This window comes from Schistocerca gregaria, chromosome 2 (genome assembly GCF_023897955.1).
Source record: "Schistocerca gregaria isolate iqSchGreg1 chromosome 2, iqSchGreg1.2, whole genome shotgun sequence".
Taxonomy (NCBI): Eukaryota; Metazoa; Arthropoda; class Insecta; order Orthoptera; family Acrididae; genus Schistocerca; species Schistocerca gregaria.
This window is the reverse complement of record NC_064921.1, coordinates 381,830,979-381,858,725: the sequence shown is the minus strand read 5'-3', so window position 1 is coordinate 381,858,725 and position 27,747 is coordinate 381,830,979. Positions and strand designations below refer to the sequence as shown.

Here is a 27,747-nt window from a genome sequence, read left to right as displayed (position 1 = left end):
CTTGGAATGAGAATGAAGGAATTCTAAGTGAGTTCTCCAATAAATTTCAGCCGGTAATGGCAAATATTCTATTCAAGAATCACAAGAGCAGAATATACGGAGAGATTTCAGTTAGGTTACATCATAGTCAGGCAAAGATTCCGGAATCAGGCACTTATTGTAAAGCGTACCCGGGAGCAGATATAGACTCAATCACAATTTAGTTGTGATGAAGAGTAGGCTGAAGCATAAGAGGCTAGTCAGCTAAAAGCAATGTGCAAGGAAGTGGGATACGAAAGTGCTAAGGAATGAAGACATGCGCTTGATCATCTCTGAGGCTATAGATACCGAGATAAGGCATAGGTTAGTAGGCAGTTCAATTGAAGAGGAATGGAAAAGTCTAAAAAGGACAATCACAGAATTTGGAAAGAAAAACACGGGCGCAAAGAATGTAACTGTAAGGAAACCGTGTGTTACACAGGAAATACTTCAAAATACTTCAGTTAATCAATGAAAGAAGGAAGTACTAAAACGTTCACGGCAATCCAGGAATACAGAAATGCAAGTCACTTAGGAATGAATTAAACAGGAAGTGCAGCGAAGGCAAGGCGAAATGGATGCAGGAAAATGCGAAGAAATGGAAAATAAATGATTGTCGATAGGACTGACTTAGGATATAAAAAGCCAAAACAACCTTCGGTGAAACTGAAGCAAGGGTGGCACATTAAGTGTGCAGTGGACATTCCAGTGTTAAACGTAGAGAAGAGAGCGGATAGGTGGAAAGAGTACAACGAAGACCTCTACGAAGGGAAGAGTTGTTTGATGATTTGGTAGGAGAAGAATAACCAGTTATTATACACTCCTGGAAATGGAAAAAAGAACACATTGACACCGGTGTGTCAGACCCACCATACTTGCTCCGGACACTGCGAGAGGGCTGTACAAGCAATGATCACACGCACGGCACAGCGGACACACCAGGAACCGCGGTGTTGGCCGTCGAATGGCGCTAGCTGCGCGGCATTTGTGCACCGCCGCCGTCAGTGTCAGCCAGTTTGCCGTGGCATACGGAGCTCCATCGCAGTCTTTAACACTGGTAGCAAGCCGCGACAGCGTGGACGTGAACTGTATGTGCAGTTGACGGACTTTGAGCGAGGGCGTATAGTGGGTATGCGGGAGGCCGGTTGGACGTACCGCCGAATTGCTCAACACGTGGGGCGTGAGGTCTCCACGGTACATCGATGTTGTCGCCAGTGGTCGGCGGAAGGTGCACGTGCCCGTCGACCTGGGACCGGACCGCAGCGACGCACGGATGCACGCCAAGACCGTAGGATCCTACGCAGTGCCGTAGGGGACCGCACCGCCACTTCCCAGCAAATTAGGGACACTGTTGCTCCTGGGGTATCGGCGAGGACCATTCGCAACTGTCTCCATGAAGCTGGGCTACGGTCCCGCACACCGTTAGGCCGTCTTCCGCTCACGCCCCAACATCGTGCAGCCCGCCTCCAGTGGTGTCGCGACAGGCGTGAATGGAGGGACGAATGCAGACGTGTCGTCTTCAGCGATGAGAGTCGCTTCTGCCTTGGTGCCAATGATGGTCGTATGCGTGTTTGGCGCCGTGCAGGTGAGCGCCACAATCAGGACTGCATACGACCGAGGCACACAGGGCCAACACCCGGCATCATGGTGCGGGGAGCGATCTCCTCCACTGGTCGTACACCTCTGGTGATCGTCGAGGGGACACTGAATAGTGCACGGTACATCCAAACCGTCATCGAACCCATCGTTCTACCATTCCTAGACCGGCAAGGGAACTTGCTGTTCCAGCAGGACAATGCACGTCCGCATGTATCCCGTGCCACCCAACGTGCTCTAGAAGGTGTAAGTCAACTACCCTGGCCAGCAAGATCTCCGGATCTGTCCCCCATTGAGCATGTTTGGGACTGGATGAAGCGTCGTCTCACGCGGTCTGCACGTCCAGGACGAACGCTGGTCCAGCTGAGGCGCCAGGTGGAAATGGCATGGCAAGCCGTTCCACAGGACTACATCCAGCATCTCTACGATCGTCTCCATGGGAGAATAGCAGCCTACATTGCTGCGAAAGGTGGATATACACTGTACTAGTGCCGACATTGTGCATGCTTTGTTGCCTGTGTCTATGTGCCTGTGGTTCTGTCAGTGTGATCATGTGATGTATCTGACCTCAGGAATGTGTCAATAAAGTTTCCCCTTCCTGGGACAATGAATTCACGGTGTTCTTATTTCAATTTCCAGGAGTGTAGAAGACTTGGGGGATCCAGTGTTAGAATCAGAATTTAAAAGAGCTTTGGAAGACTTAAGACAGAATGAGGCAGAAGACATAGATAATATTCCATCAGAATTTCTACAATCATTCTGGAAAACTGTCAACAAAACGACAATTCACGTTAGTGCGTAGAATGTGTGAGTCTGGTCATATACCATCTGACTTCTAGAAAAACATCATCCACACAATTCTGAAGATTGCAAGAGCCGACAAGTGTGAGAATTATCATACAATTAGCTTAACAGCTCATGCATCAAAGTTGCTGACAAGAATAATATACAGAAGAATGGAATATAAAATTGAGGATGTTTTAGAGTAATATCAGTTTGGCTTTAGGAAAGGTAAAGGTACCTGAGAGGCAATTCTGTCGTTGCGGTTGGCAATGGAAGCAAGACTGAAGATAAATCGAGACACATTCAGAGGATTCATCTACCTGTAAAAAGCGTTTGACAATGTAAATATGGTGCAAAATGTTCGAAATTTTGGGAAAATAGGAGTATGCTACAGGAAAGACTGATAATATACCGTATTTACAAGAACTAAATGGGAACAATAAGAGTTAGAGACGAAGAAAGAAGTGCTCAGATTAAAAGGGGTGTTAGGCGGAATGTAGTCTTTTCCCCCGCTGTTCAGTCTATACAACGAAGAAGCATTTGCGAAAATAAAAGAAAGCTTCTAGAATGGAATTAATGCTCAAGATCAAAGGATATCAATGATAAGACTTCCAGATAACATTGTTCTCTTCAGTGAAAGTGAAGAAGAGTTAAGGAGCTACTGACTGAAATGAACTGTATAATGAGTACAGAATATGGACTGAGAGTGAACAGAAGAAAGACGAACGTAACGAGAAACAGCAGAAATAAGAACAGCTAAAAACATAATATCACTATTGGTGTCACGAAGTACATGAAGTTAAGGAACTCTGTTACCTGCCGGCCGCCGTGGTCTCGCGGTTCTAGGCGCGCAGTCCGGAACCGTGCAATTGCTATGGTCGCAGGTTCGAATCCTGCCTCGGGCATGGATGTGTGTGATGTCCTTAGGTTAGTTAGGTTTAAGTAGTTCTAAGTTCTAGGGGACTAATGACCACAGCAGTTGAGTCCCATAGTGCTCAGAGCCATTTGAACCATTTTTGAACTCTGTTACCTAGGCAGAAAAGCAACCCATGACGGTCGGAGAAACGACGACGTAAAAGGCAGTATAGCACTGGCAAAAAGGATATTCCTGGTGAAGAGAAGCGTACTAGTATCAAGGATATGCCTTAACTCGAGAAATAAATCTCTAAGAATGTGCGTTTGAAGCCTATCATGGCATGGTAGTGAAACATGAATTGTGCGAAAATCAGAAAAGAAGAAAATCGAAGCATTTCAGGTGATGTTTTACAAAAGAATGCTGTAAATATAGGAGTTAATGAGGTAACAGATAAAGAGGTTCTCTGGAGGATAGTCGAAGAAAAGAATATATGGAAAACACTGACAAGAAGAAAGACGAAGGGACAGGATGGTAGAACGCGTGTTAAGACATCAGGGAGTAAATTCCATGCTACTAGAGGAAAATGTAGATGGTAAAAACATGGGAGGAAAACAGAGATTGGAATACGCCCTTCAAATAATTGAGGGCATAGGTTGCAGGTGCTACCCTGAGCTGAAGAGGAGAGAAACTTGTGGCTGGTCTCATCAAACCAATCAGAAGACTGCGTACAAATGACAACTCCACCAATTGCCATTTAACACCTTGAGTATGTGACACTACCGCCATCGGTAAATGTGCATGTCGCTATTCCATGACTGACACGTCAGTGTATAGTGTGAAATTTGGCGATATCGGAGCATAAATTTTATTTGCTGCGTTTCGTATTTAAAGCGCAGCCTTGATAGTTATTTTAAATGTGAAACCTTTTCAATCGTAACAATATGGGTTCAATTTATATTAGTTTCATTATTATTATCGTTATTGTGCTCAAATGCTTAATTTTAACTGTGACTAATCCACTTTTCTGTTCCTCGCCAGGTCTGTACAAGAACGCCATAGCAATGAGCGGGTCAGCACTGAGCCCCTGGGGTTTCTCCAAAAACGCAACAGACAGAGCAATACGTTTCGCGAGGAACTTGGGATTCACAGGCCAGAATACCACAGATCTTTTAGATTTTCTCAAAACTGTGGATGCACGGACTCTAACCAGAGACATTAACTCCGCCCTTTCAGAGGAGGTATGTACCTACTCTTAGTGAATCTCCCGTGCTTACGTCAAAAAGGTTCATATGTACTGTACGTCGTAACTACAAGGACATACTGAGAAGTATTGCCTTCGATTTTTTTGTGTGAAAACCCTTACAGCTTTTTAAAAAAGACAAACGTTATTAAATTTCTACATTTTTATACTTCATGTCTACACATTTATTTCCCATCATAGTTAACTATGGCGACGGACACTTTTCTCCCATCGAAAGACCAGTTCGTTGATACCGTCACCGTAGTATGTTGGACTTCGTTGGTGGAGCCACAGGATCATCTCTGCTTGCACCGCTTCATCACTATCACAGAAAAGTCGTCTAAAGTGTTCTTAAGTTCTGGAAACAGATGAAGATCGGATAGGGCCGGGTCGGGACTGTTCGGAGGATGATCGATGACAGAGAAATGAAGGCGTACTGCACTTCGATAGAAGAATTTTCAAAGAAATATCGAAACGTAACTGCTGATGACCGTTCACAGCTAAGCTTGAGTGTAGAACCATCTATTCTAGTGTAGTGAGGGGACGTACTTTGACCGGAACTACTATATAATCATTCTAACGCCCTTAATCGGGGAATACAGTGGTTCCGAAATGACATAAGAACAGCTCTATCTTCATTAATAGATGTAGAATAGTTCTTCAACCATCTATATTCTAGTCCGCCCTCTAATACAACCTTCATCTGCCTACATGAAAGTCTTCTCTGAGAAGAATTGGACGAGTCAACTAGATAATGCGCCATGCATCTAATAATATTCACAGATGGCCGGAAAAACACGCTCAAGACCTCAGTATATATCCTTGATCTACAAATTTCCCCTATCGTAAAGCCTATCGATCATATATAGAGTCCTCCGAGCCATAGCCTGTGGTTTGTAAGTTACCAAGACTGCAGTAAACAATACTGTCCATGCTGTCAGAATAATGTCGCATGGACGCGTGATAAGAGTCACCTACCTCACACGGACTACAAATCTGCAGCTCCATACTCTTCGAAATTTTCATTTCTGATCTGGTATTGTAAGTAGGCCGTTTAGGTTTTTATATTGGTAACGCCACGTAGCGCTCTGTATGAAAATCACTGACCGTGCTGTGTGCGGTCTGTGGCTGGTTTGCATTGTTGTTGACTGTTGTAGTGTTGGGCAGTTGGCTGTTAACAGCGCGTAGGGTCGCTGAGTTTGAGGTGAGACGCCAGCAGTGGTGGATGTGGGGAGAGAGATGGCTGAATTTTGAGAGCCGATGATCTGGACGTGTGTCCATCACATACAGTAAATTTTTAAGACTGGATGTCACGAACTGATATTTGCTAACTATGCCTATCAGTAGTTAGTGCCTTCAGTAGTTTGAATCTTTTATTTAGCTGACAGTAGTGGCGCTCGCTGTATTGAAGTAGCTTGAGTAACGAAGATTTTTGTGAGGTAAGTGATTTGTGAAAGGTATAGGTTAATGTTAGTCAGGGCCATTCTTTTGTAGGGATTATTGAAAGTCATATTCCGTTGCGCTAAAAATATTGTGTGTCAGTTTAAGCACAGTCATGTATAATTTTTCTAAGGGGACGTTTCAGTATATATTTCCATTATGGGTCTCTGTAATCGCTACGGACGCTGAGCCAGTTGGAGCAAGTTTACATCACTTTATTCAAACTCTGTAATGATTCGTCCTGTATTCACACTCTGCAGAAAGCACGATCATTCTGACTTTGTAATACTGTGTGGTTGACTTTGATATGCGCTGCGATACAGGAACGATAGCCGTCTACTCGAAGCTTTCCCTTCTGACGTTGCAGCGACGTAAAAGTGGCGGTCATAGAAACTGGAATTTCAAGGATGAAACGCTTTACGTAACATGGGATTAGAGAGTGCAACAATGTCAATGAATGCTTGGACAACTATCTAACGAAATGAAGATTCGGTGTGACTAGTTTTTGGCCTCGTAGCAGTATGCAACGTAGTCCTTGCATCTACGTACGACGTACTAGCTGGCCCTGTAGTTCAGACCGAGTGATAAGTCTTGAAGAATGGGATCAAACGCAGTGTATAATTTTTCATATGAAACTGAGTGAAGTAAACCGCTCTACCAACATTCTTTTATTTTTTATGAATTTCTTTGGCCTAGGAGCTTTGGAAATCTCAGGCTGCTTCTCGTAAGTGACTGTCATTCTTACTGTGGGACTCGTGACACATATCATTACACAGAAGACGAAAATTAATGGCTAACAAATCAAAGATAAACTTATTGACAGTACAAGTGCTCGAATGTAGTCCTATTAATATTGTCAATTCTACTTCAGAGACTACAGATTTTCATTAGTAATAATATTGGTGTGCAGAATGTTTGTTTAGTAGTAGTAGCAATGTATCATTTAACGTGATGTACTAGGTTGAAAACATCTTTGAATTCTAATAAGTGGAAGAAAATAGAATGGTGAAAATATTTTAAGACATTTTATCTTTGTTGTAGTCAAAAAACTTATCTCTTACATACGGTTGCATTTACTTACTTGCTCTTTCTACTTCGTCTAAATTTTTCGTGTAACTTGTTACACTTATTTTGAGTTACTGTGTCTGTAAATGTAAATATACGAATACCTTTTGTGACAGGACAGTCTGAGTCTCACCAATTGCGTCTGGGCACCCAGCGCCGAACCAGAACATGAGGCAGCATTTATCACTGAAGAACCGTGGCAGCTGGTGGCTCAAGGTCGCTACAATTACGTCCCATTCATGACGGGAGTCACGGACCTCGAACAAGTTAACGTTGTTTACGGTTTGTATGGAAGGGATTTATATGTTCCTTTTTCATGATAACATCCAATACTTTGCAGATAATATTCTAAGTACAAAGCACCATTTGTTTCCACGTAACTGCAGATGAACAAGTCACTACCAAAACGAAGGCGACTGATATTAAAAATTTAAACCAATGCAATACCAGTAGTAGCATAGCTACATGGGGTGTACATTAAATAATGAATCAAATTTTTTTCTCGACCAATATCGGTTGAAAAAATGAGGAATTTGTTGCAGGACATGGTGGAATTTTTCAGCTTCAACGCCTATAGGTTCATTAAGTTTCGATAGGTGGCGACACTACACATAGCTTTCAAAATGACGTCCGCAACGGAGGTGGGTTCCAAGGAGACAGCTATCACTGAGTTTCTTTTGGTGGCAGTCCAGAGCATCACAGACATTCATAAGCGCTTGTAGAACGTCTATGGAGACCAGGCAGTCAACAAAAGCAGGGCGAGGTGTTGGGCGAAGCGTCCGTCATGATCGGAACAAGGTCGCACCAACCTGTTCCACTTCCCGCTTGCCGCACAGCAACGCACGGATCTGACTCCTCCTATGCTACCCTCAGGAAACTGAAGAAACGACTTCAGCCTGTCCATGGACACAATAATGCAAATGGACTTCTCCTTCTTCATGACAACGGAAGGCCTCTTAGTAGTCCGTGAACCCGAGAAGAGCTCACAAACCTTCGTTGGACTGTTCTTCCTCATCCACACCTACAGCTCCGATCTCGCACCATCCGATTTCCATCTGTTTGGCCCGATGAAGCAGGCACTCTGCGGGAAGCAGTACGTGTAGGGTGGAGAGGCTAGTGATGTAGCTCCGATGTCGACCAGCTGAGTGGGACCACGCGGACGTGCAGACCCCACCAGTAAGGCGGGGTAAGGCCATCACACTGAACGGGGATTATTTTGAAAAATAGGATTCGTAGCCAAAGGGCTGGAGAATACTGTGGTGTGCTGGAATCTTGAATAAAAGCAACCTGACCTGCTTGCAGAAAAGAAGTATGTTGCTTTACTTATTGAACGCTCCTCGTAGAAGTATCTAGCATAGTAATAGGGGAATTCGCATTAATTGAAACAAGTGCTAATGAAAATATATCACCTATAGTGTGCGTTACCTAGACTGCATATCATAATGTCACGATATTATGCACCTGTACTGTTAGTCTGTGTCAGGAGGGTGTCGAATGGACGCCAGTATTGGCAAGCGATTTAAGACTACATGCAAAGTTAAATAACGTATTTTTTTTATTTATACAAGTATTATAAATGGTAAGCAGTTACGAATAATAACGTAATTGAATGTCAGTGTCGAAAGGAATATTATGATAGGGGTAAGTTAAAAACAGCACTAAGTATATGAGGAGTAGAGAAGCTGTAATCCGTATATTGACTGTTTATCATCAGGAAGAAGTGATCATAGATCAACACTGACCACCGTAAATTCAGTGCTTCAGAACTGATCATTGAATTACTCATTTCCGTGAATTACATTATTATCTACAATCTGTGTCTCGTTGTCAGGTTTTTCGGTATTATGTCTCACGTCATGTATCAGACTGAGCCGTGCCGCGGCTCGCATTGGTGCTGTTTGTAGGTTTCCGCCCTCTATTGCAGGCCAGACGGTATCGTTTAGTTGGCATGATCGCGGTTGGTTGTCTTCTTCTCATGTTGAATGGAGCCACTCGGTTTCGCGAGCATTCCCTGTCCGCTAGTGGCAGCAGCGGCGGTTATCACTATGTGGTACGGTTGACCTACCTTTGGGGCGACTTCGTTGGTTTTCCGGGTCGTGTGAGAGGGCCAGTTCGGTTGAGGACTCAGGAGGAGCCTGGTCGGAGCAGTGGGAGAACACGCCGGGACAGCTGGGGGCGCTGATGTACTGCCGGATTGAAGGCCTGCGGTCACGAGGTTGTACGACCTCGTCGTAAACCAGATCCTGCTCTCTTTAAGAAGAGTGCATTTCCATTCAAATAGAGAAACCTCCACCATTGTGATATCTCCCGATTCTCCAGTGACTTGGGTTCGTGTTGTTGCTCGAAGTGTCGCCGAGGCGAAGAGCAGCGAGTGGAGTGCTTGGGGAAAGTGGATCTGATTAGCTTTCCTCGACTTATTACTACTATTTACAGCTTGTTATAATTTGTTAAGCTCAACCAGTGGTATTTTTCCTGCCTGGTGGCCGCTAACGCCCCATTTACCTGCCCTGGGGGTTACTGTATGTAACGGCAGTGTACGTTTCCTCGCCTTGCCGCTGCTGTCCGGTAAGGTGTGTAGTTTTGACAGCTTTCTTGATCGTAGGCCGTTTGTGATTCTTCTACTCTGGTGGTGGTGCTTCCTTTCTCGTTCTGAGCGCTGTGAGCACAGTATTCTGGAGGTGTAATGCAGTCTGCCGGTTCCAGCTTTGGCGTATTGTTCCATCGTTGCATTTGGTTTATCGGACGTCAGGTAGCTTCAACAAGATTATAATTAGTCATTCTTTAGACTGCCACTAGTCTGAGCTACCATTTGTGAATTGTATGCAACTCTTGGCTGCCTATCTCATCGCTTGCGAAAGTGTTTGTTGCCGGACCTTCTCAGAGGTCTATTCCTGGAGCACCGTCTGTGACTGGTCCTTGTGTTTTATTATTGTTCTATTTAGTACCATACCTTGTAATGCCTACATTAAAGGTTATGCATGTCAAGTTAATAGTTCCTGTCGCCTTCTGGAATAAATCTAGCAGTATCAGGGTTGTGTTACAAGGTTACCATCATCTTATTTCACCGAAGTTTACGAAGTCCTTTTAGCACTTTTCGTTATTTAGAGACAATTGCCAATTTTCGCACCACAGCGATATCTTTTCCAAATTGTTTCGCGATTTGTTTTGATCTTCTATGACTTCATTAGTCGATAAACGACAGCGTCATCTGCAGATAACCTATGACTGCTGCTCAGATTGTCTCCCAAATCGTTTATGTAGATAAGGAACAACAAAGAGTCTATAGCACTACCTTGGGGGACGCCAAAAATCACCTCTGCTTTACTGGATGACTTTCCGTCAGTTACTACGAAGTGTGACCTCTCTGACAGGAAATCACGAAACCAGTCACATAACTGAGACTATGTTCCATAACCACGTAATTTCACTAGAAGCCGATTGTGTTGTACAGTGTCAAAAGCCTTCCGGTATCTAGAAATAGGGAATTAATCTGAAATCCCTTGTCAATAGCACTCAACATTTCATGCGAGTAAAGAGCTAGTTGTGTTTCACAAGAACAATGTTTTCGAAATCCATGTTGACTTTGTGTCAATAGACCGTTTTCTCCGAGGTAATTCATAATGTTCGTACACTATATATGCTGACTGACAGAAACCAAGGACACAAAGAGCTAAATATAAGAATATATTTAGCAACAAAAAAATAAAATTGGTAAATAACAACTACAAAATTATGTGATTTTTAAGTCACTCTAGACATATTCACCTGACTATAATTGTTCCCATTGTGTTTAGGCCGAGGACTGTTATAATGCAACCATCAAGATAGTTTATACTGTGCAGGTCTTGAACTCTGTATGACTACTGCAACGCATAACCATTGAACATGCTTGGTATAATCAAGCATTGTTCTCGCTCTAGAATTTTCAACCACTCTCGCCTTCCCCCTTTCTCCCTCCCCCCTCCCCAACTCCCACAAACACTTTACCCTCCATTACCAAACTGACGATTCCTTAATGCCTTAGGAGGCGTTCTACCTAGCAATCCCTTCTCTTAGCCACGTTATGCCATAAAGTTTATTTTCTCTCCAATTCGATTTAGAGCCTCTTCATTAGCATTCTTGAGCATTTTTCTGTAGCACCACATTTCAAAAACCTCTCTTCTCTTCCTGCGTGAATTGCGTATCGCAAAGGCTTCAGTTCCGTACAAGGCTGTGCTCCGGGCAAATACCTTCATATAATACTTCCTAAAACTCAAATCTATTTTATTGCCAACAAATTTTTCTTCTTCAGAAACGCTTTGCTTGTCATTTCCAGTCCATTTTATATTTTCTCCGTCTCGGCCCTCGTCACATATGTGTGGAATGTTCAGTTGTCTAAAAGAGAAACAACACCTTACACCCTGGAAATCTAGCTGATTTAGTGGTCATTGTTTTGTTTCCTCACTGCAACGGAGTCAACATGGCATGTTATATCGAGTGTCTCCTGGAATTATCTCTACTGAAGTGGTCTGCTCAGGGCTCGGTACGCAAGAACCTTCTCTCAGGAAGAAAAGGCACAATACATTCATCAATGACCACATAAAATCGTAATTATCAGTTCGATAGTACTTGAGATATAAACACGACAGAGCAGTTCTGCTGGCTAGAATAAATGTCTCTGTTCGAGCAGTCAATAGTCTGATGAAGTAAAAGTTCGCTGTAGTGCACATTTACACTACTCTAACAGGAAAAAGTCAATGACAGGAAGGACCACAGCTGTGGACCGCTGTTCAAGAACACATCACACAGGATGGGGCAAATAAAAGCGCCCCGGGGAACAGAGTTCCAAGGTACAAGGAAACACAGCAGAGGAAAGGAAATAGTAGTCGTAGTAGGAGTAGAGGGTTTTTTGGCCCACGAGAGCAAGGTCTTCAGCGCCCGCTCAGTAACATAGTGAGAGGGGTGTCAAGAAAAAACTCAGAACAGTAATATAAAACAGAACATAAAACACTGGTAACAAGCTTTGAAAAATATGTGCCTACCCACACCGAAGCAGGGCGTCAGCAGTAAAACATGGACAACATAGGGAGAAAGTTGTAGAGGGAGCTAAAACAATGTAGCAGTTGGAAGTGGCTAGCTGACCGCAAGGAAAAAAGGGAGGAGTCAGCCACTCTGCAGTGCACTAAAATCTCCAGCCTAAAAGTTTAGGCCAGAGTCCAGACACAACACAAAACTTTAAAACCCTAGACACACACGTCTCATCGTTAGCTAAAACACAAGGCAAATCCCTATCAACTCGTGCTTCTGCCCTTGCATCACGGTATAAAATGTAATCTGTTAAAATGTGCCGGACATAGACGTACACAACACAAGCATGACAAAACAGAGGATCCTCCCACCGTAATAAATAGCTATGTGTGAGAGGTCAGTGCCCGATCCGAAGACGTGTGATGGTCACTTCTTCCCTGAGAAACCGGCAGGAGGAACGCCACGACCGAGTTGTTGACTCCACCAACCGCAGTTTTTTTATTTATTTTATTTTATTTTTTGCCGTCACCGCCAGACATTCTTCCTCCCACAACTCCATGCACTTCTTGTGGAGTGCAGAGATGACAGACTGCAAGAGAATAGGACACTGGAACACATCCTGCTCTCTGCAGGCCTCCTTGGCAGCCCGATCGACCTGTTCATTGCCCCATATACCTACATGACCAGGCACCCAGCAGAAGGACACGTCCTCGTCCCGCCGTTGGAGCAAGTACAGTTGGTCATATATCAGCTGGACTATCTCCTCAGCGGGGTACAGATTCTGCGGTGATTGTAAGACACTAAGAGAATCGGAGCAGAGAAGAAATCCATTGCCCCGAATACGATTCGTCTGCTCCAGTGCCTTTAGGATCGCGTGGAGCTCCGCTGCGAAAACGGTATATTCATCTGGGAGGCGAAGCCGGGTAACATGATCAGGGAACACCACAGAACAGTCAAGGAAAATCTCCTGTATGGAACCATCAGTGTAAACGACGGTGAAACCGTGATGTACATCTACAATGTTAAATAACAGAGATTGGAAACTAAATTATGGTGTGCTATCTTTCTTAAAATTAGTCAAATCTAAAATAAGTTTGGGTCTCCGGAGGAGCCAAGGCGGAGATCTGCTCCAACCGCGACGTAAAACACGAAGAGCAGCCATAGACATCGCAGCGAGGCAATCCTGTGCGCGAATCCCATAGGGCTGCGTCGCACGTTGCCGGTGATGAAATAGCCGTGACAGAGGAGGCTGAGCAACGCTATGGTATGCAGGTGTGCATGGTGTGGACAGTGTTTTATAGGCCTGGCGCACTTTAAGTAGCCGTCGCCTCATATGAAGAGGCGGTTCACCAGCCTCTGCACAGAGGCTTGGTATGGGGCTAGTTCGGAATGCCCCAGTGGCCAACCAAAGCCCTTCATGGTGCACAACGTCCAGAAAGGAAATACAGTGCTGACCTTAGACCCTAAGAGATAGTTAATCGGTGTGCCCTATGGCTTTGCACAGCGTCTCTAATGGCTTTTATCCCGAACAGGCTGCTCTGTCCTTGTGAGTAGAGAATGAAACAAAAGCAAAACCAAAACAAGCACTCTCATCTGAGCTTGCATTTGACACTGTTCACCGTGATCTAACATTCAGAAGTAATTACTAAGGATCAGTCCTCCACGGATTATCTGCCTATGGACTAGATCTGGACTGTGCTGCTCACAATCGCATGCACGGATTGTTGCATGCTGGGCTTCCACTTGGTGGCCTCATCTTCGCGACCTCAGCACCAAGAAGCCACAGTTCTCTTCCACACTGTACATTTACAAGAACTTGTGTATTTACAAGCTTCTCAAATTTATCAATAAGACTGCGTCGTAGAAAATCCTGGGAATAGAAAAAGCCTGGAAACAGTCATTCTGTCATAAGAAAGTAATTTCGCCTTCGTAGATGAAGGACCATTGGATTTCCACTCATTGCGTTGATTGCTGTTTCGCTAGTGCCCTGAGTTAACGCACAAACATGTCGTCCGTAGATGCAAATCACTGCACAGTATCAGATTGTTATAAATGGTGGGAAAAAATTCATGTTTTTAGATACCATTTAACAAACTTTTATTCAACTTCTTCAAAGGCTTCTCATCCTAATTCTTCCGACATTCGCATGGTTACACGAAGTTACGCCTTTTATAGATACTTATAATTGTGGTCACGGTTTTGTATCGACCTTGACGACGATAATCAAGAACAGAACTATCACTGAATTAAGTTCAAAATAAAACAGCGAACTCTTTATAACAATTGACAACTTACGACCAATTTTCATTGGCAGTAAAACGCTCAAAACAAAAAATGTTATAACGACAGGACATTCTTCTTCATCGACTCCGTCCATAACATGAACTGTTATCACTTATCATACAAAATGCTAAATCTGAAACTGAACTGAAGAATTATTTGGTCCCCACCTATTCCACAACAGAACTTTTATTTGGTGAGATCTTGTGGCTCATGTAGCACAAATCACTACAAACTCGTCCCATGGCATTACGGTGTGACATACAAATACACTCCTGGAAATTGAAATAAGAACACCGTGAATTCATTGTCCCAGGAAGGGTAAACTTTATTGACACATTCCTGGGGTCAGATACATCACATGATCACACTGACAGAACCACAGGCACATAGACACAGGCAACAGAGCATGCACAATGTCGGCACTAGTACAGTGTATATCCACCTTTCGCAGCAATGCAGGCTGCTATTCTCCCATGGAGACGATCGTAGAGATGCTGGATGTAGTCCTGTGGAACGGCTTGCCATGCCATTTCCACCTGGCGCCTCAGTTGGACCAGCGTTCGTGCTGGACGTGCAGACCGCGTGAGACGACGCTTCATCCAGTCCCAAACATGCTCAATGGGGGACAGATCCGGAGATCTTGCTGGCCAGGGTAGTTGACTTACACCTTCTAGAGCACGTTGGGTGGCACGGGATACATGCGGACGTGCATTGTCCTGTTGGAACAGCAAGTTCCCTTGCCGGTCTAGGAATGGTAGAACGATGGGTTCGATGACGGTTTGGATGTACCGTGCACTATTCAGTGTCCCCTCGACGATCACCAGAGGTGTACGGCCAGTGTAGGAGATCGCTCTCCACACCATGATGCCGGGTGTTGGCCCTGTGTTCCTCGGTCGTATGCAGTCCTGATTGTGGCGCTCACCTGCACGGCGCCAAACACGCATACGACCATGGAGCTCCGTATGCCACGGCAAACTGGCTGACACTGACGACGGCGGTGCACAAATGCTGCGCAGCTAGCGCCATTGGACGGCCAACACCGCGGTTCCTGGTGTGTCCACTGTGCCGTGTGTGTGATCATTGCTTGTACAGCCCTCTCGCAGTGTCCGGAGCAAGTATGGTGGGTCTGACACACCGGTGTCAATGTGTTCTTTTTTCCATTTCCAGGAGTGTAATTAACGCAACCAAACTTGTAGCTATTAAAAAGGGTCTTGATCCAGATACAAATTAGGGAGAACTCCCAAGACCTGTAAGTGTAAAAGAACCTGGCGAAATACCAAAAGAGTATCGAGTGGATGAAATATCTAGAAATGTTATTGGCCTGGGTTACTCAGAAGTCGCTTCACATTTGCCCTCAGACGATTAATTTTCTGTTAAGTTTGAGGTATGCATTAACGTTACGCAGATCTGTGTTGTGGAAAAACACTTAAACATGCTAGTGATACATAATGTAAAGAAGACTCGTAAAACAGTACAGCTCCAATGTATGGAACAAGTAACAGATCAGATGCCATTGCTAACTCGTTTCACTACTGGAAATAATATCCACTTGACTTTCCATCGCAGGTTTTGGAAAGCTAGCAACAGAAGAAGGTATTAGCGACTTCAACGAAAACTTTGAGGCAATTATTGGATGTGATCTGAGACTTCCGACCAGAGCTGAACAACTGAGCGGCGCTCTAGCAGTGAAACAGTTTTATTACAATGGTAGCGACATCACACTGCAGGATAACTACACCACAGCTTTGGTAAGTGGCAGGAGTACTCGATTAAATTCCTTTTCTATGAAATGCCTATGTAAAGAAATCTGTAACAAGTATGAGAATGGCCTAATCAAGAAACCAAACTAACAAACACTCTGTAACATTTAAAATTAATCTGCTGTGCAAAACTTAATTTATGGTGGCAAGGTAAATCTTAACAGCAGTTTGTAAGAACGTTGCACTGTTCACAGAAGATGGTCAAGAAATTAATAAGACTCCTATTGGTACAATGTGTATTTATCTTAAGAATCCTTTAGTTGTTTGTTAAGTGCCTGAGCCTGACAATATTCAGAAATAATTGATAGATACTGGTGGTAACGTTGTGGTTTGTACAATTTTACAAACAATTATGACGTCGAACCGACTTTCATAGTCACACTATACTACGTTGAACTGGTGGAAGCGGTTTCTGTACAAGTAACCCACACTTGGAAAGTGTGAGCTGTCACGCAAATCGGTCGACCACCAGAGCTTTCCAATATATCTGTACTTCAGTAACTTTTGTTTTTCCTGTACAGTACTGCCAACCTACAAAGCAGCTCTTCAGTTGGAAAGAGGGCCCAATTTCGTATTTCACTTAAATTATTGGGGAACTTTTTCGATGCAAACTTTTAATGACTAGTGACGAGTGTATTCCAAATCATTCTGTTATATCGCAGAGTCTACTGTGAGTCAATTATCTGGCGTCAGCCCGCTCGTGGAGTGAAATGACGCTAGAGGCGAGACACGACACCGATTCCTAACTGACTCCGTCCCTTCACATGGGCAACGACAACATGAGCCAACCCTGACATTTGACGTACGGATTGTAGTACTGCAGATGAGTAACTGTTAAATTTCGAATTACTTAGAACATAAGAAATGTTTTCTCTACCACCAGTCACACACAACGATATTAGTAACGATGATAAATTTTTAATGTTGGGCTCCATAAGGTTCCCTTCTGGGCAGCGAACGTGGAATACAAAATTATAAAGAAACTAGCAACAAGTCGCGGAAATATAATTTATTTTTCTTGTTGCTAATTTATTTCGACTGATATCAGTCATGGTCGGTGCATTTTTCTAACCGACACATATCACACGTAGAATTGACTGTCCCCAGAATGAGATTTACACTCTGCAGCAGAGTGTGCACTGATATGAAACTTCCTGGCAGATTAAAACTGTGTGCCCGACCGAGGCTCTAACTCGAGACATTTGTATTTCGCAGGCAAGTGCGCTACCTCTGAGCTACCGAAGCACGACTCAGAGACGGTGTTCACAGCTTTACTTCTGCCAGTATCTCGTCTCCTACCTTTCAAACTTTACAGAAGCTCTCCTGAGAACATTGCAGAACTAGCACTCCTGAAAGAAAGGATATTGTGGAGACATGGCTTAGCCACAGGCTGGGGGATGTTTCCAGAATGAGATTTTCACTCTTCAGCGGTGTGTGCGCTGATATGGAAGGTAGGAAGGTAGGAGACGAGATACTGGCAGAAGTACAGCTGTGAGCAGCGGGCATGAGTCGTGCTTCGGTAGCACAGAGGTAGAGCACTTGCCCGCGAAAGGCAGAAGTCTCGAATTCGAGTCTCTGTCAGGCACACAGTTTTAATCTGCCAGGAAGTTTCAGTAGTGACTGTCCTTGGTGCAGATTTCTATCATGACTTCATGATAGAAATCTGCCAAGGATAGTACTACTACTTATGACATGTGTCGGTTAGAAAAAATGCACCGATGATGACTGATATCAGTCGAAATCGATTTTCAACAAGAAAAATAAATTATATTTCGGCGCGTGTTTCCTACATTCTTTATAATGATGATAATGCCGTTGAAACATAGTGCCACGATATCTCGCAGATATTTCACAGTTTTTATAACGCCCAGCTTATACAGCAGCAAAAACAGATGGTCCGCTTCATAGTTTTATTCTGAACTATCACTTTTTGTTGATTAAACACTTACCGCCACTGATAATGTGTTATGTACACTGATGGCAGTAAATTGTCTTGGAAATCTTTCTTATCGTGCTGCACGAATACAGTCCACTTTATAGTACAAATGTACCTCAGGACCATTTGCAAAGAGAAATAAATTCTTCAGTCTGATGGAAAACCGATTGTTTGTCAGTCATGTATACACAATATTTAACACGGTCAATAATGAAACTGTTAACGCAACGCCGGCCGGGGTGGCCGACCGGTTCTAGACGCTACAGTCTGGAACCGCGCGACCACTGCGGTCGCAGGTTCGAATCCTGCATCGAGCATGGATGTGTGTGATGTCCTTACGGTAGTTAGGTTTAAGTAGTTCTAAGTTCTAGAGCACTGATGATCTCGGAAGTTAAGTCCCATAGTGCTCAGAGCCATTTGAACCAATTTTTTTTTCTTTTTGCTAACGCAACTCTACCATTCACAGGTACACAAAACAAAAGATCCTCATTCCAATACACGTTGTAAATATGTTTATAAAATATAGTGGAATTCACTGTGAACTGAACATTATCACTTGCGTTCTGTGCAAAACATCTAGATCTACTTAAAGTCTGAGTACAGATGGTATAATAGGAAAATGTATGTCTTATATTTTCATACAATAGAAGAAAAACTGTAGTAGCATATTTCGTTATTGAACACTTAAAATAATAGAAAGTCATTTTGTATAGCTATTGTCCCAGGTTACACTGTAAAATAAATAACTCACCTACAGTTATGTTCTTTACACTTGTTTTTTGTTTGTATTTTATGTAATATAATTAGGAATAGTATTTTTTCGCTCATTTCATTCTTGTATTAAGGAACTGATATTTTCACTGGATCCAGGTTTATCGTGGTTATATTTTTAATTATAATTTTCAGTTAAATTCTCATTTGTATTTCGTGGAAGGTGCTGACGCTGTCGTAAGGAATATGGCAAACCATTCTTCAGAGCCCGTATACTACTACGAATTCACATACAACGATGGACCGTTCAGCGGCTCTCCTGAAGGTAAAAAAATACACCTTGTTGTAAATAGACTTCAGAAATGTTTGTTTAGAAAGCAGTTCTGTTTAAGTAAAGAAATGTAATCCTCGAAATATCTCACGCAAACAGTTTAGAATGTCAAATTAACTAATGAAATATTCTGAGTACGATCAAACGTGAAAAAATTCAGAAGATTTTCTGTAGTATTTATCACCAACATCCTGTTTAAATTTCATTTTAGACCTTCTGCATACTAAAGTTTGACCTACAGCACGTAAAGGGGAAAGCACTACAGAAAATTTTAAACCAAAGAAGATATTCTTAGTAAACTATCATTTGAAAAGCATTATTAACTATGTGATTTCATTTTCCACCTACGTCTTCATGTATGAAAGGCGTGTGTGGTTTCAGTATTGATCAGCGTTTGCTTGTTTGGAAGGCGTGAAGAAATTACAGAAAATAAGCAAAATTGTCGTATTAGTTGAACAAGATGTTTCATATGGATTGATCAAGTCTACAGTGAATGGATCATATAAGTTTCATCTTTTCATCAGACACTGATTTGTTCCACAGGTTCAACTAGTTCGGTGCACAGTTTTAATAAGAAATGTGACCGATGCCCCCTTCTTCAAATTTTAGACAGCCTTCCATGTTTCCAGCACACATTCAAATTTTTTTATTGATATAAAGGAAAATCGAAAGTAAGAGAATATGGTTGAGTAATCAATGTGAAAAGACAAATTTATTGTACTTAATGTATATTTTTTAAATTGTCACTTACTGTTTTATCATCTATACATGGCGGAATATTAACAATAATAGTAGAAGTTTAACTCTTGTAATGGTTGAGGAAAATAGAGCTCACTGTAGTTGCTGCTCTCTAGATGAATATAAGATTGAATCGAGAGCAGAGGAAGGGTAACACTGGAATGGAACTTGGTCATCAATAAGCTCATGAAATTTCATTTCAAATTTTACTTATACCTTTTAATATTGATATTTTGCTATAACTTCTGTAGTGTTCTTCCTTCTGCTGTAGGGTATTACGTGAAGAGGAAAACCAAATAGAACAATAATAAACAGTGTTATTCATAGTCTCTTACACCACAAATTAGATCAAAATTCATTGATCAATCCTTCTTTTGCTTGTTATACACTGCATTTCCACGTAATAGCAACAAATGTGTGACTTTGATGTTCATGTTCTCGAACTCTGTATAACAAACAGCAATAGCTGTGTTACTGTTACAGTTTGTGTTCTTACTGTTTCTAACTCACAATTGTATATCTTAATATATTTCAATTTTATATTTCTATGTTATGCTTGTGAATGTAACACATCATACGCTACTTATTGATAGACGAGATGCTAATCACTTTTGTATAAATTTACTACCATGAGGTTTTCCCAAGACTTGCATACTTAATTCGTATGCTGGTTCTCCGTTACATTACGTCAGTTAGAACAGGACGGGACTCTGTGTGGAATTTCTTATCTGAGAACTCCCAGGCCTTGTAATCGGAAATACCAAATGCTCTGTACATGTTGTTACGTTGATATTAGAATAAAATAACTATTTTATATTTATGTTTCATGTTAATATCTTCTAGGCGTAGGCCACGGTACCGACGCTGCATATATGTTCTTTTCATATGGGCTTGATCCCACATCAGACGGAGCTATTCTCCGGGACCAGATGACTGCGATGTGGGCCAACTTCGCTAAGTACGAGTAAGTACGATTCTCCTCACTCTGTTTTCGGCTCATGCAGTATTATGAATATGAGTTTCGAAAACCATACGAAAAATCAACAATATGGTAGAATTACATAATTTTGAAATTATCTTACAACTACCAAGGAAGAAGGCTCCGAAAGATCACAGATACCACATTCTGCAATTTTGCAATTATCTCACAGTTACCAAGGAATAAGGCTCCAAAGGAGCACAGATACCACATTTTACAATACTGACGTCAGTTTCGATGAAAATGCTTAAGAATCTTGAACGTATATGCCAGTTGACGTTCATAATCACATACCTGAACTGTACAAAAAATCGCAATACTCACACCTCTCTGCTATCAGTAGGGGCTGCAGGACATGTGTGATAAACCAAGATACGTTTGCCTTCTATAGCTTGTCAATTTATTTTTATTCATAACTCTTTTGCAGGATGTACACCTACACATAAGGAAGAGTGTGGTGTGCATGTAATGGATTCCAGCGCGTTTCATTCTGACTGTTCGAGATTGATGATCGATGGATACGAAGGAGGGAACACATTCCGTTACACGCACGATCCCACAAGTCAGTCCATTGTATGGATTATGTGCAGTCACATAAAACAATTCATAACGCAGAGCATTTATCATCAACGTGCCATAGGAGCCTCTGTAAGCTTTCGATCAAACCTAGGTATCATTGAAGGGATCCGATAGACCATGATCTGCAAATGCATGCAAATGTACAGTCGAGCGGGATATACATTCAACATTTATTAATAATATCTGATCCGAGAAGTTTTTAAATTGCCCTTCCAATAATAGAAACGCAAGATTTTGATACATACGCGTTTACGAGCTTTTCCCTCGTTTTGATGCAACAGACTTGTCCCTAGAGATAGCAAATGTTTTCCTGTATATCTGTTGATCAAGACAATTTGTTAATGTTATTGCTTTTGTTTCAGTAATCCGACTCCAGAATTGAACTCACTGCTGACACAAAAATGGGAGGCGTACAACGAATCGTTACCGTTCTATATGGATCTAACAGCTCCTCTGAAGCCAGGAATGAGATTATATGAGTCCTACATGAATTTCTGGCACAGTCTACTGCCATACTAAGTACAACTACGGTAATATAATTTTTGTAATACGTTATCAACCCTAAAGTCAGTGCAGTGCTATAGTGCATATTTCGATTCACAATCACTCAATGTAACGCTCCACTTTCTTAAGATTAAATCATTATAAACAACTATACGAATGCCAACAACAAAGGTCTACATTTACTTTTCAACTGCTTACTTGAGCTGAACCTACTGATACAATATTCGCAGTAAGACATACACAAAATGTACAGAAAAAATTAATTCATCAAATCTTTTTGTGTATGATTCATACAACAACGTAAGTATTATTTCAAACTATATATATTTGTAGAAACATATGAGAACTACATGTTCACAAGGGTCTTTAACATAACGAGAATCCATGCACTCACATTTACTTGGTCAGTATCAGAAAGACGAGAACTGCACTCAAATTGTTAGATATGTGTATACTATCATGGGATTTTAAGGGTGGTTTCATATTTATTTCGTACTTCTGTAGTATCTTCCAGCTGCTAATAATAAAGTGAATTAGAAACTTTTAGCGTTCTTCAAGGACAGTATCAGCAGCAGGTCCAGTCCTCCATTAGGGGGGAAACAGTAAAAACGCATATGAAATGTCAGAAATTGTTAAAAGGAACACCAAAAGACATCAATTTCCGAAGCTATGAGAAAAATGTCATTATTGACATGCAATGGTGGAAGTATGAATCACTAAACGAACTTCAGAAATTTTAATAACAGAGTTCATAAATGCTCCATAATACGCTATGTGACGAAAATTAATTTCTCATAAAATTTATTTTGAAGAACGAGGCATGATTTTTCAGTTTCACCGTTAAGCAACAAAAATTCTCATTGTAGAAAATAAAAGTAGAATAAATTTAGTGATTGGATTTTTCCGTGAATTCGTCATACAATCCTAAAGTTACAATACGCATGTGTACCAAGGTTTGTACAGAAGCTATATATCTAGTAAACAAATTTTCCCTCTTCATGAGGTTGGATGTGGTCGATTTGGTCAATTCATGGACATCAAACACAAGCCATCACTCTCCAGAGGGATTTCGTATTGTACCCACGATTCAGCAAATTGCCTCCTGTCTCCCCTTAGAAGACCAGTACTTACAATTTTTCCACCACCAGGATTCGAAATATAGAAACTAATGAAAATAAGAGCTTATGAAAATCGGGCGCGTTAATGCGGCCAACGTTCGATGCAATGTCGACCGAGACTTTATAGAGGAGGAGGACAAGTATTTAATGAAGGAAGATGGTGTAGTAATACTCTCGTGACATTGTGTTCCCGTCATGTAAGTTAAGGAAGTCACAGAAATTCAAACAAGGGAAGTCCAAACCGGGCTGGAACAATGCTCTTCCAGGACACAACTGCAGTGGCTCAATCACTGCACTGCTTTGCTCAGTACTGAATTTGTGGATACCGGTACTCATAAATTTCGACTGGAGCTGTCACCATGGACTGGCCAACTTACACTTTTTCAAACCTTTTCAACACTCACGCTATTGATCTTGATTAATCAGTCCAATGTTACTAATACACACATCTGTTCCTTGTGTTAAAGACTTGGCAATCATTTTTAACATTTTTTGTTATAACTCCTGCTAAACTTGGATATTTCAATATCCCTAAATATAACATGACAGTTAACCAATATTCTCATGCATATCTTATTAGCTGTTTGTATACGCCTTTTTAGTCATATACATATTTAGTCTGAATGGTGACAATTTTTTCCCAGTTTGTATATTCCACGTACTATGATGCACAGGTGTGAACAACTTTTCGTTACGATGCGTATTAGATAACCTTTGTGGTTTGTCAATGGCAATAATAGTGGATCATTGAATAGGATACAGTGAAGCCTTACCGAAGCCTTTTTTACATGGTATTAATGGACACAAAACAGCTGCACAACATTAACACAAAAATGCTGATGCACCCATTTTTGGCAACACTGTGCCACACGTACAAGTAACTCAAGCAGACGACACACAGACGGTCACCATCTAACAGACTGGGAGTGTTGATGCAAAACAGCAACAGCTTTACCTAGAGATGCGCGAGGATTCCACACAGTAAAAATGGAGAAACAGTCGTCTACGTACAATGAATTGCTCACCAACTTCTGGAATAGCCGACGTGTAATCATTTTTTATATGTAGGAGACTGATGTGACTGTCAACATAGGACATTACAAGCAGTTTCAAAATAAATTCATAGACTGCATTAAAATAGAAAGGTTGCAGAAGATGTGAACTTTTTGGTGACAGTCTAATAACATTTGGTAGACTTACTGTAAAAAGACATAGTTTTGAAACGGACATGGTACGTCATCACTAAATGCAATTGTGGACTTAGCATCAAGAAAAAGTAGACTAGTTATGTGGTGATTGTGACTCTGAAGGTGCTGGAATTACGTGGCACCCACACGGTGAAGTCACATATAACCTACACTATTGTATGTAACAGACAGCTTGTTTCCGTGAAGTAGGTCAGATCAATCTATTAGAAAAAATTAAAGATTGTACCTTCACTACTATTATTTGGTAATTACATGTTATTAGTACATGATTTTAGGACTGAGTCAGGCTCTCTTACAGTACATGTACTTATAAGAAAAAATATGAGCAGGAATAGACGTAGAGATGCATAAGACGTTGGAACGTAGCCATGGTAGATAAATTAAGAATATTGTGTATTGAAATGCACTCACTAACTTTCATACATAGGAAAAGGAAACTGCGCAAGAAAGAAGAAAAAAATTGTGTTACTGCGTAACAAAACTCACGGAGAGCAGCACTGAAGAGAACTGAACCCTGATCCAGAGTCAAGAACAAACGAAGATATGAAGAGGAGAACTGACTACTTCTAACATAACAGGAATAATGGAGAGAACTTACAAATCAGAGCAGTGACGACATCACAAAAATGTAGGCAGAGGAAGATAATGAGAAAATCGACACACGAACTACATATGAACGAAGGTGTAGCAGACTTGAACATAGTAAAGCTGCATTATTGATATCTGATATTAAATTTCAGTAGGACATTATTACCGATCTCAGCCTGAAGGAACTTTTATGAACCAAAATAAAATTTCACAAACTATGTGAAGATATACTGTAGTCTGATCCCTTCATTTTTCTTTCTTTGTTTTTCTCATCGAAATGAGTAACAATAGGATACCTTTTGTATTTCATTTTACACTGCCGTATATATTTCATATTCATATGTTCAGCGCTGACACATTTCGTAATATGTTGTTAAAAATATTTCAAAGTTTTTAAAGTTGTATATTAACGTAACTAACGTAAAATTTTACGAGATTCACGAGTTGTGACGTGTAATCTAAAGTTGGCTACGTATAGTGGTAACAAAGGAATCTGAAGAGGAGTGTCGGTCGTAAGCGTTGTATTTGGGCATCGAAATGAGTCGTTGCCGACAGGTGAAAATCTATGCTAAACGCGAGAGACGTCTTAACCGCCATGGTCATCCGAGCACGCTTTCCATCCCACCCAAAATCCCAGTCTGTTCCACACACTAGCGTAGAATAGTCCACTCATGAACACTCCGCACGCTACATTTCGTATTCCCACCTAGTGTGCAACCGCGCTGTAAGAATAAATCTTTGTTCGCCGCACCTTACATTGTGCAACCTGTCGCCTCAGTTTTCTCACTAAGTAATTTGAAAATTAAGGTGTGCGGACACTGGAGTAACGTGTTTTCTAAGTAGGATAGGTGTTTTCAGAGCGGACTATGAACAAAACAGGCCAAATGACCAAAGTGATTCTCGTTATGAATTATCTTATCAGAAAACAATAATGTGAAAGCAACAAAATCGGTACAGTGAAGAGAGAGATTTACCAAGCTGACCATGAAGTTAAGGTACAAATATGCGTCTTGCCATGCACTGATATTTCCCAACCGATTCAAAAGCTAAAATGTGCGACAACGGAGTAGCAGGTTTGCAAAGTGGACTGTTCTTGACACAGAGCACGTGCTGTGAACTATACGTAACAGTATAAAGCACTTTGGCCTACATCGCCTACTATAGATACTTCACTCACCGAGGAGACTGTAGATCACTCACCTACTACTACCTTTACATACAAGGGGACACTCTCAAGAGGAAAATTTCACCGGTAATTCTTAATAAGGATTACACTTCTTCATTGGCCGCCAGTATGCGATGACGACGCACCATTTCCCCCGCAAATGTTTCTGCTTAGAACATTGTCACTGGTAGGACGTTTCCCTCCCATAAACGTCTTTCAAAAAGACTTTTGTAATCTGTATAAACAAAAATTAATTGCAGTGTCTATGGGAGCTCATCACCTGAGAACGGCTCGACCGATTTGGTTGACTTTTTATTTTTGTTGTGCTCGTTATTGTCAGGACAAGATATGAATGAAACAATACTTTTGGATACTCCGACAGAAAAGTAGGAAGTTTACCCAGTATATGGGTAACATTATGAATTAAGAACGCCTCAACAGATTTGATTGGTTTTTATCTTTTCGTGCTCATAGTAATCAGGACCAGTTTCGTAGGAAAGAAAATTTTTGGAAACTCTACTGGAAAAATTGGAAATTAAAATCAGTTGTGAAAGATCATCACTTGAGAAGAGCTCGACCGATTTGGTTGATTTTTTATCTGTTAGCGTGTGTGTGTCTGTCTGTGTGTGCGTGTTCTGTGAATAGTAATGGTATTTTTGGTATGAAAAACAAATTAAAATAGTTTGCTTTCAGTCTGACATATATATTGTGTGTGTATGTATATAAAGGGGATCCCACAAATCTCGATAAGTTCGTGACCGATTTAATTCCAAGTTGTACATGATACTCTAATGACCATTCTGACGGACACAAGCTACACACTTCTTAATATGTTACACATTTTTGGTATATGACATATATGAATATAACATTTCGAAAATATCTAGACACATTTACTTCAGATTTTTACACAATACACCACCGAAGATTCACATACAAATGGAGATAGGGAGGGGGAAGGAGGAGATGGAAAGAGAGAGGGAGGAGGATGTTGCGCACAGAGTGATGGGGAGGAGAAGGTGTAGGGAGCTGCTGGACAGTCAGGTCAGTAACTTGAAATAAGGCTGTTGATCTTACACTGTCGGCATTGATTAGTACAGGATTGTTCGAAATTCATCTCCTAAGGGGGCGAAGCAGGGCATAAAAGGTTTTCTAGAAATATATCACTATTAAGACAACTTAAAACTAGGACTTAGAAAATTGGTATTTGGTTTTTCGGTCAGTTACATGAAATATGTGCTTTGTCATTTTTTGAAAAGTAAACCACTAAGGGGTAAAATTGTGGATAAAAGATTTTTAAAAAATCTTTATTAAAGTACTACTAAAGAATTTTTAAATCTAGGTCTATGAAAATTGGTGTTTAACTTCTCAGTTAGAAGTTAAAAAATACATCTTTCAGAACTGGAAGTTAATTTTTAATTCTAAATCTATGAATACTGGTATTTCACTTTTGTGTTGAAAATGGAAGTTTCTATGGGAATACCTCCACAAGAACTCAAAAGGCAGGATTAAGAGAAACTACTGATTTCAGCGACCAAAAGCACTTTTTGGTCAACACATTTGGAAAAGGTAATGCCTCTAAGTCTTAATTAGCGACAAAAATTTAGAAAATGTTGCAATTTTTTAACGTTATAAAAATTTGATTAAAGGAAAACAAAACACATCAGTGGCGACCATGAAGTCTACACAAGCCAAGCAGCCAGCTCTCAGCTAGTAAACATATAATTTCTATTGAAATTATAGCATTTAAAAAAAATTAACTTCATTTAATAGCCTTTGGTTAAAGTTTAATGTACCAGAAATATTATATATTTGCAAATACATTTGTTTTTGACACTGATT

At 41.3% G+C, this 27,747-nt stretch overlaps 1 protein-coding gene across 1 annotated transcript in view; it reads left to right on the top strand.

Moving 5' to 3' along the window:
• The window catches only part of LOC126320621 (esterase FE4-like), a 53,272-nt gene extending 31,295 nt beyond the window's left edge, over positions 1–21,977 (top strand). Inside the window, exons 6-11 of the mRNA XM_049994081.1 lie at positions 4,292–4,491; positions 7,115–7,280; positions 15,855–16,036; positions 18,891–19,020; positions 20,608–20,728; positions 21,685–21,977. Coding sequence (XP_049850038.1) covers positions 4,292–4,491; positions 7,115–7,280; positions 15,855–16,036; positions 18,891–19,020; positions 20,608–20,728; positions 21,685–21,841 — 956 coding nt within the window. The 3' untranslated portion in view covers positions 21,842–21,977. The remainder of the gene's footprint in view (positions 1–4,291; positions 4,492–7,114; positions 7,281–15,854; positions 16,037–18,890; positions 19,021–20,607; positions 20,729–21,684) is intronic.
• Positions 21,978–27,747: the final 5,770 nt, after the last annotated feature.